The sequence below is a fragment of the Dermatophagoides pteronyssinus genome, unplaced genomic scaffold (assembly GCF_027571235.1).
Source record: "Dermatophagoides pteronyssinus isolate colony J.1.1.1.1 unplaced genomic scaffold, Derpt_VIB-CSIC_2022.12 sq0001, whole genome shotgun sequence".
Taxonomy (NCBI): domain Eukaryota; kingdom Metazoa; phylum Arthropoda; class Arachnida; order Sarcoptiformes; family Pyroglyphidae; genus Dermatophagoides; species Dermatophagoides pteronyssinus.
The window spans coordinates 373,444-390,713 of record NW_027461525.1 but is presented as its reverse complement, the minus strand read 5'-3'; the positions used below and the strand labels follow the sequence as shown (position 1 = coordinate 390,713).

At 28.7% G+C, this 17,270-nt stretch overlaps 2 protein-coding genes across 4 annotated transcripts; one reads left to right on the top strand and one right to left on the bottom strand.

Annotated features, from left to right (window-relative positions):
- Positions 1-9,292: 9,292 nt before the first annotated feature.
- Positions 9,293-15,646, top strand: LOC113796482 (uncharacterized). 3 transcript variants are annotated; one of them, XM_027346771.2, is made up of 6 exons: positions 9,300-10,833; positions 10,899-11,402; positions 11,508-11,685; positions 11,903-12,152; positions 12,368-12,721; positions 12,791-15,646. In XM_027346771.2, the coding sequence occupies exons 1-6, from the start codon at positions 9,380-9,382 to the stop codon at positions 15,313-15,315; spliced, it is 5,265 nt and encodes a 1,754-aa protein (XP_027202572.2). In that variant the 5' UTR covers positions 9,300-9,379; the 3' UTR covers positions 15,316-15,646. The 3 variants fall into 3 exon arrangements, with proteins under 3 accessions (XP_027202571.2, XP_027202568.2, XP_027202572.2); XM_027346770.2 differs by having other exon boundaries at positions 9,293-10,833; positions 11,903-12,149; positions 12,368-15,646; XM_027346767.2 differs by having other exon boundaries at positions 9,293-10,833; positions 12,368-15,646.
- Positions 15,634-17,270, bottom strand: O-fut1 (O-fucosyltransferase 1). Its single transcript, XM_027346775.2, has 4 exons — positions 17,026-17,270; positions 16,506-16,958; positions 16,284-16,444; positions 15,634-16,218 (listed from the first exon to the last, which is right to left on the bottom strand). The coding sequence occupies exons 1-4, from the start codon at positions 17,150-17,152 to the stop codon at positions 15,649-15,651; spliced, it is 1,311 nt and encodes a 436-aa protein (XP_027202576.2). The 5' UTR covers positions 17,153-17,270; the 3' UTR covers positions 15,634-15,648.

Genomic DNA, 17,270 nt, shown 5'->3' with positions numbered 1-17,270 from the left:
TATTAGAAGAAAAAAAAACAATTTTATTTTTGAAAAAATTATTTTTAAAAAATAATTCCTAGATGGCAGTAAATGTATCAAAAAACTTTTTAAAAGAATTTCTTGTTTTCAAATGAAATCAATCAATCAAAAATCAAAAAAAAAAATAACTTTTTCAATGTGGTGGTGGGTATATGCTGCTGATTGTTGTTGATCGTTGTTGTTTTTTCATTTTGAGAAGATTAATCATTGATTTTTTGTTTTTCAGCCAAAAAAAAAAAAAAAAACAGCAAACAAATGTTGAAGGTAAATAGAAAATCAATGATAATCACAAGATGCTGCTGTGATCGTCATGTAATCCAAGGCAATTTCATCGAAAAACAAAATAAACAAAACAAAATGATCAATGATTATGCAGAAAAAATATATATTCAGCAACGACGGCGAAAAATTTTCATTTAATCCAAATAATGATGATTGAAAAATCCAGGAAAAAAGAAAAGATCAACGAACTATTTGATGGCCAATGATCGTCGATCACACATACAAAATGATGTTTTTTGTTGTGTTCAGAACAACCAGAAAGTTTTTTTAAAATCTTTGGAAATTAGCAAATTCTAATTACGTTGAAATTTTTTTTTTCATTGTGAAATTCATTTGAAACAAACTTTTTGTCTTCTTTTTGTGCGTTTTCATGTTTTTTTTTCAAAAAAAAAAATGTATTTTTGATTGATTTATTGGTGCGAACATCATCAAAAACAACAAGTTCAAGTGCACTTCATAATCCTTTTATATCAACATCGACAACAACACTTTCTATTTATATATCCTGTATATATAGCAGTGATGAAAAAAAATTCAAAAACAAATCAACGCAACAGGTGTTTGAATTTACTCTTTTTTTTTCTCTCAATTTAATTCAATCAAAACACACACACAAAGCAGTACACATTCATTTTATTCATTGAATTTTGTTTGAAATTATCATTTGGAAATGAGATAATTTTTCGTTTTTCCCCTTTCCTTCCATAATGTTTTTTTTTTTTGGTTTATCATCATCATTAATTTATTTGATGACTGATTGATTGATTGATTGATTGATTGATTGATTGATTGATTGATTGATTGATTGTTTGATTGATCGATTGATTGGTTTATTTATTGTTATCCTTTCGAGATTGATCGGATTGATTTTTTCCGCTTGTTTAAAAAAATGGCATTTGTAAATGTTGTTTATAGCATCATCATCATCATCATCGATGACCCTTGTTTTTTTTCGGAACGATGATGATGATGATGATTTTTTTTTCTTTAATTTTTATGCCTAATCATCATTTTATTTTATTTTAGAAAACAAAAATGAATGATGTTTGATTGTCATTTACCAGGGAGATATATAGGATCGAAGATTAATTAAACCGATCACCCAGTTTTGTTTTTGGATAAACTATATCGAAATGAAGAAAAAAATGATGATGTTTTTTTTTTTATTTTTCAACGAAATTCATCTCCATCATTATAATGATCGATAATATGATAATTAATCATCGGTTATAATTTAGTTATAATCATCATCATTAATAATATGATTATTATTTAGACTCGAAATATAGATAAACCACATGGTCATATTATAGATATACAGACATCAATCAATCAATCAAACAGAAAGACGATAAACATTTTTTTACGTTTATCATAATATTATTACAAACAACGTCAACAACAACGTCAACAACAACAACAACAAATAAAATGATAATCTGGAACAATTTCAGTTCAGTCATTTTTAGTTTAGTTTAGTTCAGTGGAGTTTTTCTGGTTAAACTGACTTTAAATAACGTTGAAACCAGACAAAAACCTGTGAAAAAAAAGGCGAAGCAATTTATTGCTGATAACAACCAGCAAACCATATTTTTATTTTTATTATTTACTTCCAGTGCAACATCCATATATACATCTATCCTGTCTGTTTTGTTTTGTTTTGTTTTCTCAGAAATTAAATTAATGTACGATCGATGATGATGATGATGATAAACATTTAGCTTTTTTTTTTTTGTTTTGTTGTTGTTGTTGTGGATATTGTACCTATTCTTTATCAATCATCATTGAAAACATTGACAGAGCAAGCAGCAGCAATTATATGACACAGATAATCGTTTATCATCATCATGTACCATATTGAAATATCCTTCCAATTAACAACAATGTTTTGGTATCTATTTGATTTAAAAAAAAACAGAAAATTTAAACTTTGGCCAGACAACATTTACATTATTATTTGATATTTGAATTGGGTATTATGTATGTATGGGCGATTATTGATCCTTGAATCATAAGCAATCAAGGAAGTCAACAACAAATTTTTTTTAGAGAGTTTTTGTTTAATTTGATTTGATTCGACCACCGGAAAAAGGAAAACAAATCAAATTATCAAATTATCAAATCATAAGTCTAGGTTATCAAATTTAATTTGATTTTGCAAAAGGTTACATAAAAAAATTATCAACAGGGGGAAACCAACCAACAAAAAGATACAAACAATAAGTCCAATGTTTTTTATGGATGTACGTTTTGGCTATGGCTTTTTAGTACAGTTTGAACCTAAAGCCAGAAACCTAAAAAAAATGATAACATCATACCAACCATAAATGACATTTTGAGAAAAAAAAATGGGTTATTCAATTAGTATTTTATTTTTTTTTTTTTTTTGGTTATCATCATTCAAAAAAAAGAAAAGATTTTTTGTTTTTGTTAATCTTTTGTAACGAGATGTAGTTTGTCTGACAACTAAATTGTCATCATCATTGGTTTCTATTTAATAGATTGATGTTTTTCGTATCGATGTGTGTATATGTGACCATCAGAAAATGAAAAAAAAAAAAATGTCGACGACTGTTTTCTGGGTTAATTAAACAAACATTTGATATGTGTTTGTCTTGGTAAATGATTTGTTTTTTTGTTTGCAAATTTTTTTTCTGTTAATCATTTTCTTATCTGATTAAACAAGAATCAAAAGTAGAAAATTAAGTTTTAAAAAAAAATTTATAATCATAATCATCGACTACTATACTACTATGAGGTTAGGTTCATCACTATGACTATGATTTATAGTTCAGTGAGGTTAGGTTTATGACTATGGCTGTGATTCATAGTTCAGTGAGGTTAGGTTGATGACTATGACTATGACTATGATTCATAGTTCAGTGAGGTTAGGTTGATGACTATGACTATGACTATGATTCATAGTTCAGTGAGGTTAGGTTGATGACTTTGACTATTTTTCTTCAAAAAAAAATTGACATATTTTGTTTTGTTTTCCTCTCTTCCTCTTTTCAAAATATTTATGATGAAAGATTCTTTGAAAGAAGAAATCTTCAATGTTCATTCACACACACACTGGCTTTTGGAAATGTGAAAATTGCACATTCCTGACACACAAACAAACAAAAACGATACAGGCAATAAACAAACAAACAATTTTAAAATGTCCTTTTTGTTTCTCCTGAAAACTGAAAATTATTTAAAGAATAATATCAACAACAAGTCAACGTGACTTTTATCATTTACACCACCACCATCATCACAATCACATCTCTAAATACGACCGAATTAATCTTCTTATTTCGAAAAAAATCCTGAATAACAAACAAACGATGGAAGAAAATGACATTACACTGATCCTTGATCATACATCTATCATATTAATTTATGGTAAAAACAAAAAAAAATTGAAGTAAAATGGAAAAACACTTGAAAAATTATAGCAGATTTTCAACTTGAACATTGAATGAGAGAGAAAAATGATTTCAATGAAATCTCTCTTTTTTCCCAAATATGATGATTATTATTATGCTCTTGATGTTTATCCAATTTGAATATTATCGATTTGTTGGATCTTTTGAAATTTAACTTAATTAATTTAAAAATAATGAAAGTCGATATTTGTTGAAAAATTACATAATTTAAACAAACAAACAAAATCAAATCAAAAATCAAAACGCAAGATTGAATAATGAGAGTATATCCCAAGCCAAAATGAATGAATGATGACTAATAAGATAATTTCATTCATTTCATTTCTCTTCCTTGAATTTAAAGAAAGAGCAAGACAGCTAATCTAATTATAATTATAATGTGCTTAATTATTAATGACGCCTCGCTCATTTACTCTCTTTTTGTTCATTCATTCATTCATTCATTAATGTTAATGATCGCTATTTAATAAGGCGTGCAAGATTTTTGTGAAAAAAAAACTTTTCTTTCATCAAAAACAAAAACAAAAAACAAAAAATTCTGCCTAAAAATTCTGTTGAAAATTAAACGAACAAATAGCATCATCATTTTCGATAATGTTCGTTCATTGCTATCATATTCAGTTTATTTATCCATGTTTTCATTCAGGAATCAATCAATCAATTGTATTGATTGATTGATTTTATCGATGTTTTTTTTGTGTTTTTGTTTTGTTTTGATGTTTGTAAACAATCAGACAATCAAATCAGAGACATAACCAACCAATCAAACCAACCGACAACAATAACAGTAAGTTATTTTGAGACTTTAATTCCATATGATGATGATGATATCAATCAGAAGAAAAAAACACAAGTACTGTACATGTTCTTTTCTGTTTCTTTTTCTTTCAACAAAAAAATTAATCGGAAGAAGCAAATTTTATCAATGATGATAATGATGGTGGCGGTGTAAATGATTTAAATAAATCAAAACTACTTATCTGAAATTTTCTAAAATTGGATTTTGACCTTTAACCAGCAGAAAAAAAAGGTCACAAGACCTTTGAACTTCCCTCTCTCTCTTTCTCTTTTTTTGAGTAAATTAATGACGCCTTCTAAAATCGTTAGCATCGTTATTTGAAAAATACTGCCGCAACCGCCTAAACATAATCTGATATATGATCTGATCATCATCATCATCATCATTTGATGATTGACGAAAAGCATTTTAATTGGGCGTCCATTCATTAAAATCCCAAAAAAATCAAAAATCAAGATTATCATATTGTCAAAATCAATAAATAATGATGATGATGAAATGTATCATTCAAGCATGCACAGAAATCAATATTTTTATTTTTCAGGCAAAAGATTTTTTTTTTGTTTGACATTAATTCATTATGACAAATATGTATAAAATGTCATAAATCTTCATGTTTGTTTGTTTTATGGCGGGTAATAATATTCGTTTTTTTTGCGTTGAAATCCTTGAAAAGTGTTTTCCGAATAAATTAAATGATTTTTATTGAATGAATTTGCATAGTACACGAATGAATAATCGTATTTTCGGTACTTACGTATTAGACGCAAGGCGAAAGTTCTAAAAGAACTTAAATGCATTATATATTTTTTTTAAATCAAATATTTTTATCAGCAGTTAGGTTTTCCTACCCGGAAAACCTAACTGTCCTAACCTAAACTAACCTGCCTAGATTAAGTTTGATTAATTAAAAACCAAAGAATGTTCATCTGCCCTATTCTTTCTTTATATAAGTAGCAAGTTAGCAAAGAAGTGTTGTGCGAGCAACACTTCTATGCTAACTTGAATGGCCTTGCTTCTAATACGTAAGTACCGTATTTTCTTCTTTTAAACGTCAAAACAAAAGTATGTATCACATGAATAGTGTATTTCACCGTTCATTTCATTTCATTCACAAAATACGCATCACATTTGTTTGTTTGTTTGTTTTGATTTGATTGAAACAAAAAAAAACATAAACCTTGATCCATTAAAATCAGTTTATTTTTCTTTCAATGTTTTTTTTGTTTGTAAAATGAAATAATTTTCATATAAATATCTAGCAGTAACACTACAGAATCTAGCAGAATAGGAAGCATCTTATACAGAATTTTCTTTTCAATTCTTTTTTTTCATAATCAAATGATTCAGCAGATTGAGCATGAAATGTGAATATGATGAATGATTGTTGACATTTTTTGTCGTTGTTCCTGTATTTATTTCTTTGTAAAAATATGCCGGCTTTGCTTTTTTTTACAGTGGATGCCAAAAAAACCAGAAAACAAAAACAAATGGAAACTGTAATCAGTCAATCAACCGCTTAAAAATCTTGAATAATTTTTTATAACGTTGATCAATGTTGACTGTTTATGTTTTGATAATGATGATGGTTAAAAAATTTGTGGAAGTCAACGTCACTTTCTTTGTCTTTGTCGTTCAACCAAATGATTATCTTTAAATTAACCAAACTGGATAAACGGAACCCGAAATGAAATATACTAACTCTATCTATCTATGCATGCTTTTTTTCGATATCAGATCTGAATGTTATTGAAAAAATATTTTGTTTCCCAAATTAATTAAACCGACAATAAATAATAATGATCTAGATTTATCAAATCTGGTTCAACTGGCGAATGAGTGAGTGAGAGAGAAAAAAAAAGTTTACAAATTCAAAATCTCATTTGCAATTGTAAATACAAAAATGATAGATCGAAAAGAGAGAAACAGAGAAAAGAGATTTGCAGTCTTGTGACAAATCTTCACATATCTCACACACACAGAGATGTTGTTTGCATAAGTAAATTAAGTAACATCGTTTTTTCTAAAAGAAAAAGAAAAAGATATCCTAATTGACTATTGCAATGGGAAATAAATATTCATTTAGTCGGTCTTTTGGTTGATAAAGTGATTAATGAATGCCAAGATGAAAAAACCGATGATCCACCCTATTTAAAAACAAACTTCGAACGGTGTTTAAGAGATTGATGTGTGTGTGTGTGTGGTGTTTGCGAAGAATGAATGAATGATGAATATCATTTTTCATTCATTTCCCCACATGGTTTGTTACTTTTTCTCAAGCAAAATTATTACCGATATTTATCAAATAAAGTTAAGTTAAGAACTGAAAATGATCATCATGATCATGATGAGGATAAACAAAAAAATTCACATAAGCAAAACAAAACAAAGCGAAAAAACTGTTTTTGGCCATTGATCTAATGATGATGATTTCTTCGTAATATTTTTTCATTCGTCATTTTTTTTCGAATACATAGTGGTGGTTAGGATATTCAATATATTGTCATTTTCAAATTACATTACATGTTTACAGTATGTTTTTGTTTATCAAAACCAAAACAAAACAAAATAAAATGAAAAACCAATAACATTAACACCATGTATACAGATATTACATGGTACATTTATGTCAATGACCTGTTTCAAATAATAATGATAATGATAACAACAAAATGGAGATTATAAAAGTAAATTAAATAAGGGGGGAAATTTGATCTCATTTTGTGAGATTTTAATTATTTTTTGATTATTTCAAATGAAAATATTAAAAGATTTTTGTCCAATCAATCGATTCATCGATGATAATAAAATCTTCCTTGTTTGATTAGTTTCATTCTTCTTTCCAAAATGATAAAGAAATGTAAGGGAGAGAATTTTTTTTCAATCCGAGGTTTTTAACTGATAACCAGAAAATTGACAAATTTTGTAACCAGAAATGTACACTTGGATTTTCCTCTTGTCATCGCAAAAAACCAGAAAAAATAAGAAAATTTTTGTCAATAAAAATTCATCGAACCAAAAGAAACAAAAATCTTATCATCATCATCATATTAGATTTTATGTTGTGGATTTGTGTTTATTATTGATGACATTAATTCCAGGCAAACAAGGAGTCATGCCATCGGCCTCTCTCTCTATCTCTGTTTCTTTTTACCAAACAACATGCAATATTTTCATCATCAATAAAGTTTTGAACTTAATGTTGTTTATATTTTTCTTTTTGGATGATGATTTTTGAACAAAATTAGACATACCAAACACACACATAGACATTAAAAGTAGGTGGTAACCTTTTTTCATTTGCTTGTTGTTTTGTATACAGATGTTTGTTATTCAAACACAATGTGATTGAAAACATCAGTTGAAAGATTTGAAATGGGTGTTGAAAAAATGGGCTGGAACTATTCAAAAAAAATTGCATTGTTCAAAACGTTGATTTCTGGCTTTTTTTCGTTAAAAATTTTTAAAATTTTTTTTCTGTAAAATTTTTGTAAAATTCAACATTCCCAATATAATGATGGATATTACATAATTGATACGGCTAAAGTGTTAAATAATTTGAATGATTGATTGATTCGTCGATTATCACATATATTTGGAAGAGGAGGGGGAGGATTTTGGGCTCCTTGTGCCTATTTCTTTTTCGACTGTTTATATCTGTTTGGATAAGTTTGTATCCTGAACAGCAAACATCAACTAACGATAATGATGATGATGATGATATGCTGAATATATCTCTGTATATCCAAAAAACAGTTGATATTTTCGCTAAATATCATTTACAAACTCTGATCATCATCCATAGACACACACACATGGTGTTGATACATTTTTCTAAATAGTTTTTTTTCTGTTTCCCTTGACAAGTGTCTCTAGCAGCAGCAAAAAGAAATATATGAAGAGCCAGTTTTTTTCTGATGATGTCGCCGAAATGTGGATTGTATCTCTCTCTCCCTTAATCTGTTTTTTTTTGTTTGTGCAAGTTTATTTAATGTAAAAGTAAAGTATTTTCGGTTAAAACTGACACTGTATCATGATGACGATGATCAGGATAATAGCAGCAACAGCAACAGATATTTTTTTCAAAAATAAAATCAAGAAATAGATTTTAGTTTGCCGCTGCTGCAGAAAATCAGTTTATTAATGAAAAATGTTTTATTACAATAATAATTATAATAATGAGGATATTAAAGTTTTTCTGTTATTTCTGTTAATTAATTTATTGATGAAATTTTTATTTAAAAATTCTTTTATGAAACTAATATATGTGTGTGTGTAATAATCATCTTGTAATAATTCTCAGGTGAGTTGAAATAGTTTTTTTTGTTGTTGTAACATTTTTTATAAAAAAAGAATCCAGAAAAAAATAGTTATTGTTACTCATCATTCCTTGATAATATTCATTATTATCACCGATTTTTTTGTAAGTAATTTATTCATCATAAGGAACTAATAATAAACTATTGTTGATAACGACCAACTTGCGACAATCACACTTGATAATCACCTTCTGTTATCATCAAAAAAAAACAGAAGCATTTGTGATTTGATAATATCATTTTCTTGTGTTTCACAAGGTATCAAGTCAGATTGAAAAAACAAAAAAACAAAAAAACGCGCGCGTTTGTAACCCCACACTAACATCATGAAATTTTTTTCATTTTTCTGTTTAGGCAATGCTGTCTTGATCATCATCCTAAATGTGCAATCAATTTTCAATTATTGATCGATCGATTTTTTTGTTTAAATTTGGTTCTATTTTGCTGTGATTGATTAATTGATCAAATCAAATTTGATCAATTAAAAAACAAATTTTTTTCACTTATTTTGTTTTTTGTTTATTATGGGAAAATTAAAACGTAAAGATATTCATCATCAACAACAACAACAACAAGTTACAAACAATTATCATCAGCATCATTATCATTATAATAATAATAATCGATTCGCTTACAATAATAATCATCAATCATCACCATCATCAATATCATCATTATCATCATTGTCACCGACAAGTTCATCAAGTGTATCACCATCATCTCGTACATCATCACCATTATCATTATCATCAACAATATTAATAAAACAACAATCATTACCTTGGAAATCTCCAACATCATCATCATCATCAACGTTATTTACAATTTCAGATGAAGATTCAGGTATAATTGATAGTTATAGTAGTAGTAATAGTAGTAGTAGTAGTTGTAATGGTGGTTCAACATCAACATCATCATCCGCATCATCATCATTATCATCGTTATCGGATAATTCTTCTTCTTCTTCTTGTTTGGATTTAAATTTACAAATAAATTCAATGAAAAAAACTAATAATTTATTACAAACAAATATTCCTGTAACAAAAGTTGCAAGATTTAATTTAATAAATAGAGATTCTACTACCAACAACGTTGCCGCATCATCTAGATTAAATCATCATCCATCTGGTGGTGGTGGTGGTGGTGGTGGTTATATCATGACAAATATAAATGGCCATGTTAAAAATATTGCAAACAACAACAACAACGCTGTTAACACTAACGCAACACGATTATCATCATCGTCATCGTCGTCAGTGGTAACTAATAATAATAATATTGGTGTTAATCATTTGCAACATCTTCATCATCATCAACAACATCAACATCAACATCAACATCATAATCATTCACATAATCAACAACAACAACATCATCATAACCACCTGTTGCATCAACAACAACAACAACAACAACAAACAGTAAATAAAGCTCAACCATTTTCACGAAGAACTTTAAATTATTTACCACCACCGCCTACAAATTTTGGAACAACAACATCATCAACATCATCATTACATAATCAACAGCAAATTAATAATAATAATGTTTCATCAAATTCATCATCATCAACGTTATTATCGTCTGGTTGTGGAATAACATCGAATCTTTTAGTTGATAACGGTAGTAGCAGTAGCAGTAATTCATCAATATCGATGTCACAAACAACAACAACAACAAATCAACAACAACAACAATCAAATAGTGTTTCAAATTCGTTGAATAATAATAATATGATGATTATGTCATCCCCACCATCATCATCAAGTTCGTCGATTCGTAATGGTGGTAACCAAAAATCTAATAGCCATTCGAATCATAATCATTCAACAACAACAACAGCGTTAGGAATGAATCCACATCAATATAATCAAAATAGTATAATTAATAATCGTTTTGCACCATGTGCATATCCATCACGTTCAAAAAATAATCGTTATGAATTGAAAATCTTGTCGCAACCTGAAGAACAGCATAGGTAAGTTCAGTTCAGGTGTTTGATTGATTTATTGATTTGATTGAATAATATTTTTCCGTGTGTAGAGCAAGATATCTGACTGAAGGTAGTCGTGGTGCTATAAAAGATAAATCTGGACATGGTTATCCAATTGTAAAACTTTTCGGTTATACCCGACAACCAATTAAAATACAATGTTTTATTGGACATGATAAACATATTGGTGTACCGCATTTATTTTATCAGGCATCGAAAATTGCCGGGAAGAATTCAACAAATTGTATGTTAAAAAAAATTGATGGTACAAGTATAATTACAATGGAAGCATCACCAGCTAATAATATGGAAATAAATGTTGATTGTATCGGTATATTGAAAGAACGTAATGTTGATGTTGAACAAAAATTGAATAAATTTCAAAAAAATATCAATGAGAATGGTAATGGTAATAGCAATATGACCACCACCATCAATAATGATCTAGATTCAGTGGCAAATATTAAACGTTCAACACGTTGTCGTTTAGTATTTCGTTGTGAAATACCTGAAACAATGGAAATTTTACAAACAGTTAGCACACCTATATTATGGTATTTATTTCTTTTTTATTTTAACCCTTTGTTCCAATCATAGTTGCTAATAATGTTTTTTATATTGCTTTCAATCATCGACCAATCAATCGATTAATCGATCAGTACACAACCATTAGGTACACCTGAAATTAATAAAAAATCAATGACCATCTGTAATCATTTGGATGGTGGTGAAGAATTATTTATAATTGGTAAAAATTTTCTAAAAGATGCTAAAGTTATATTTCGTAATGATAAATGGATGAAAATTGTTGAACCAAATCGTGAATATCTTAAATCGGTAAAAACATTTTTCAAAACTAAACTTTTATCATCCATTTTTCAATCAAAAATCAATCAAATTGACGTAGTTGAAACCGAAAAAAACCCATAAAATATTTCCATTGAGAAACCTTTGACCTATTGGCCAAAAAAAAACAAACAGATATTTCCTGTCACTATTTTCTGAATTTTGCTTTCAATAATTTTTTTTTTTTGATTTTTCTTTTTTTTCACAGACACATTTGATTTGTAAAATTCCACCATATGATTTACCAACGACAACAAAATTATCTCAACAAATACAGACACGATCATCATCATCCTCATCAGCGGCAACAACAGCCGATCAAAAATTAATCGAAGTTTTTCTAATGGTCAAAAGTGGTGGAAAATGTTCAGATTCACATAGATTTTATTATCGTTTGCCAGATAATCGAATCAATAATTCAAGTTCAAATTTACAACAACAAACATCAAACACTGGTAGTATGTTTTATCAGAAAAATTTTTTCAGCATAAAAAAAAATTTCAATGTTGACCTAACCTAACCTCATTGAACTTTTTTAGCCTTGAATTTTTTTCTCTCTGTGTGTTTAAACAAAAAAATTCATTTTTCATTTTTCTTTTTCTCTCCGAATTTTTCCATTATGACGCAAATAACCTTTTTCACCTCTCTCTCGATGTCTGATGGCAAACGATAGATAACATGATGATGATGAGAAATCGAAGACGAATGACGGAATCATCAACATCAACATCGGCGACAACGATAAACAATTCTAGAGCAGCGGAATTACTTGATTTTATTGGAAATCAAATAAAATTGGAAACAGATTTACAATCACCAAATTTATCTGTCACGATGGTAAATGATCAACAACAACAACAACAACAGCCGATGATAATGACCAATTTAGCACAGCAACAACAACAGCAATCTTGTGGTCAAGCGGTTGATCAGATTATAATTCCTTCCGTTGAACAAACAATAACAACGCCGCCGCCAACAGCAACAACAACAATGATCACTAATAATGATCAATTAAATAATAATAGTAAAGAATTGAATGATAATAATGATTTGAATGAATTAAGCTCATCCGAAAAATCTATTCCTAATTTAGTTTGTAATGAAAACAATAACAACAATTTATTAACAACAGCTACAAATTTACCTTTAGCTACAAACTTACCTTCGAACAACTTAGCTTTAAATTCATCGATTATTGTTCCTGTTGAAAATAACCAAACGTTACAATCAACAATAAATCATCAGACCAATGAAAACACTTTAATTATGGATATGAATCTATCTCATCATAATCATCATCATAATCCTCATACTGGTCATCGTGCTGGACATCATCCACATCCACATCCGAATCATTTGGAATTTATTGATCATCATTTACAATCCACTACTACCTCTTTATCGTCATCGACGGCTACTCATCAATCAACAGCAGCAGCAACAGTCGTAGACTCTAATGAAACAAACCAATCGATTCAGCAACAGCAAATAACCAATGGAACAAACATTCAACAACAACAGCAACATAATTTATATTCAATGTTATCATCAACAACACCATCAGCATCATCAACATCATCAACACAATCAGCATCATCATCACCGACAATTATTGATCCAACAACAGCAGCATCATCAACAACAATAATGTCATTTATTTCGAATCAAAATATTATGGCTCCTTGTATAGAACAAGTATCATTAACACCATCACCATCATCAATATCATCATCATCATCATCATCATCATCAGCGAATACATTATCATCATCAACATCATCATCACCATCTTGCAGTGGTGGTGGTGGTAGTATATCATCAAATATTATCAAACAAGAAGAATTATTAGATACATTATTAATAAGAGGATGTAATCCTTTGAATGTAAATCAACAATCAACAAATCAACAAACAGTACAAATTGATCAACAACAACAATGTACTAGTTCTGTATCGTCAATGGGAGCAAATTTGATATCGGATCAACAACAACAACAATTACAATATTTGAATGGTACACATTTTGGCGCCCAATTGCTAGGCACCAATAATACCAACGCAACAGTTCAACAATCGGAAACATTTTTACAACCGGATTTTAATAACCAAGCAAATGTTTCTATGCAAATTGTTACGGGCAATCAATCATCATCATCATCATCATTTGTTTCATCAATTGATCATCCAATGATAAATATTAAAAATGAAAATGATTCAAATCTTTCACCACCACAGCAACAACAACAGCAAACAAATTCTTTAGTAACCAATAATCCAATTACGAATAATACTACTATCGATACAACGTCATTATTACCTGAAATAAGTTTACAAGATTTAAATAAACAATTGAATGCAATTGTTACACAACAACCTGTCGCTGTTGTTGGTGGTTGTCCTTTACCAACACAGCAACCAACAACATCATCATCGATTATCGAACCAGTTACACAATCAAATATAGCTACTAATATAACAATGGCTATGGAAGGTGTTTTGGATGGATCTTATTCATCATCATCACCATCAACATCAACATCAACATCGACGGCAAATAATTTTTTAGTTTCGAATACAAATGATAATAATAATAATAATAACAGTACAAATTCACAATTAATCGATCAAATAATGAATACATTGAATCAAACGGTAACAAACACTACAACTGTTCAAAATAATCCAAATCCAAATCAATCATTAGATTCTTTTATGCAAACAATACCAATATCAACGAATAATCAAGATTCATTAGCGATAACATTAGCCTGTCAATCGGGAAATCAACAGCCATCAACAATACCATGTCCAATGATGACAAATGATGATTGTCCACCACCACCACCATTGACCACCATACATCATCAAACACAATCAGCAATGACAATTACCGAACCAAATATTGTTGTAACAACAACATCCTGTATAAATCCTGAAACATTAAACATACTCGAACAACAACAGGTTGCAAATCAGATGCTAAACAACAACAACAACAACATTATAGCTGTTAATGCTATCGGTAATCAATTACAAAATATAGCCATGTCAGTTGATCCTACTCCAACATTATCATCAAATTCAACGATTATTAATACCAATCAAATATCATCACCGCCATTATCATCATCGACAACAAAAGTTGATATGCTAATAGGTTCGGGTAATTTAGCATCTTATTGTCATCAAGATTTGACATCGACAACATCAACAACAAATAATTTATCACCACAACAGCAACAATTGAATAATCCTGAATCAGTAAATCAACTACAGCAACAACAACAAGTTTTCGGAATGACTATAATGTCCAATTCTACTGAAACAGCAAACAAATCGAATGAATTAATATTACCAACGCCAACATCGATGATAACGAATCAAAATCAACCACCATTGATGGATCATTCATTGTCAAACATTTGTACATCTACAATAATAAGCAATAATAATAATGATACAGTATTATCGGCAACAACATCATCATCATCAACAACAACAACAACGACAAACGAACAAAATGATTTAATGACCAGTGCACAATCGAATATATGTCCAATGTCAAAAATGAGCGATGCTGAATTGATTGTATTTATTGATCCAAAAACATTTGATTGATAGCGAATCAAAAGTTTATTACTTTTATCAAAAGAATATCATACACGAAAATCTATCTTTTTTTTTGTTTTCATTTCGGTAATTTCATGAGCTTAACAAAAAAATCTTGTCAAATAACGAAACTAAAAGTCACACTCAATTCAATCACTGATTTACCTTATTTACAGATTTGACTATCTTTTCTATCATTATTTAAACTTTGATTTTTAATTTTTAATGCATGTATAAATAAAATGAATCAAAAGCCTTTTTTAAAAGGGTTATTATCTGTATAATCTTTACATTTATATTTTGTTAATAAAAACAAATTTATTTACAAACAAAAAAAAAATTTCAAAGTTCATCACGTAAATGAACAGAATTTGGTCGATGAAATGAAAAAAAATGTGTAGTATGAAAAAAATGTAAACGATATAAACGATATCTAGTGATGAATGCACTGAATGATGAAATACAATTACCAATAAATGAATTGGAATGTGATAAAAGATATAAATCGATAAGAAAATGTGGTGATGGTTTTTTATATTCACTGAATGTTCCATCAATTGTATTCAATGTTAGTGTTGGTGTTATCAAAGTTAATGTTGATGATGATGATGAAAAATGTTTGGCTAATGTTTGATTTAAATCTAACCACATTGATTCATTATTTAGATCGGTTGCTATGTAAATATGTTTGATTGGTTGTTTTTCATTTCGTTTAACTTCATCTTGGTTGTTATATGATTGTATGGATGATTTTATACCGTCGATTATTTGTTCAAATGAAGGATAACAAAGATCAAATGTTATACGATTATTTAACCAACGATGTTGTTTATCTTTATCACCTAAACATTGTTGAGAACTAAAAAGTTGTTTTAAATCAGGATTTGAATGTATAAGTTCACATGCTCGTATCTATATTTGTTTTGAATAAAAAAATTTTAGAGATAAAATCGTTGAATGTCAATGAACGTATTTACCCAATCAATTCCATGACGTAAATGAACGGCTAAATATGGTTTTTGTCCAAATCCTCTGTCCATACGATATTTGTTTGCTTTTTCCATAATATTTTTGGTAAAATAAATATATTTTGATAATTTTACGGCTGCACTATTTGTTGGAAATGATGATGGTGCACCTGAAAATAATAATAATCATTACCGATAATCGATTTTAAGCGAAAAAACAAAAAAACTTACCAACTAAAGCTAATACAGTAACATTACGAAATTTTTGTCTCCAATCATTTGCATAATTATAATCAGTATGTAATGGTTTATAATAAAGTGAACCAAGTGGAAATTCTTGAACACCTAAATGATGCCAAAATTCTTTAAAAGGACTTCCTTCAAATGGATTACAGCCTTCTTTTTTATTGTTGTTGTTGGTGGAAAAATGTCTAGAATCATAACAAGTAATACTACGATTTTCATGTTTCCAAATTAATGGTGATAATTTTTTCAAAAAATCATTCATTGTCATCACACGATGATATTCATTGATATGGTCGATTTCGAAAATATTTTCAAACGGTTGAAATGTTACTTTATAATCAACATATTCAATAAATGGTGGTAAAATTAATGTTCGATCAATTGATTTGGCAAATTGTAATGTTCCTAGGAATTGTTCAGCTTGATTACCGAATCGCCCTGAATAGAATGAATCAATCAAAATGGAAAAATGATCAGATTTTCTGAAAACAAATATTCAACATACCCATACAAGGACAATAAAGCAAGTAGCCATTTGGATCTATTGAAATATCGGAATCGTCAATTGAATTGACAGTCGAAAATATCAAAAAATGAAAAAATATTGTAAAGAATAACTTAGAGAATGACATCACAGAATTAAATTTAGTTTAAAATTTAAAAATCTTAGAAAAATCTTTTAAATTTCAAAAAAAAAGAATTATTCTTTGGTCACATGCATACGATCGATTATTAAACATTGAGCCGCAA

Bases quoted from the DNA above. Each gene is read 5' to 3' on its own strand.
- LOC113796482 (XM_027346767.2), top strand. From the start codon at position 9,380: ATGGGAAAATTAAAACGTAAAGATATTCATCATCAACAACAACAACAA. The intron at 11,403-11,507 runs GTATTTATTTCT...TTAATCGATCAG, and splicing joins GTTAGCACACCTATATTATG to TACACAACCATTAGGTACAC. The intron at 11,686-11,902 runs GTAAAAACATTT...TTTTTTTCACAG, and splicing joins ATCGTGAATATCTTAAATCG to ACACATTTGATTTGTAAAAT.
- O-fut1 (XM_027346775.2), bottom strand. From the start codon at position 17,152: ATGTCATTCTCTAAGTTATTCTTTACAATATTTTTTCATTTTTTGATA. The intron at 16,445-16,505 runs GTAAGTTTTTTT...TATTATTTTCAG, and splicing joins TACTGTATTAGCTTTAGTTG to GTGCACCATCATCATTTCCA. The intron at 16,219-16,283 runs GTAAATACGTTC...AAACAAATATAG, and splicing joins TACGTCATGGAATTGATTGG to ATACGAGCATGTGAACTTAT.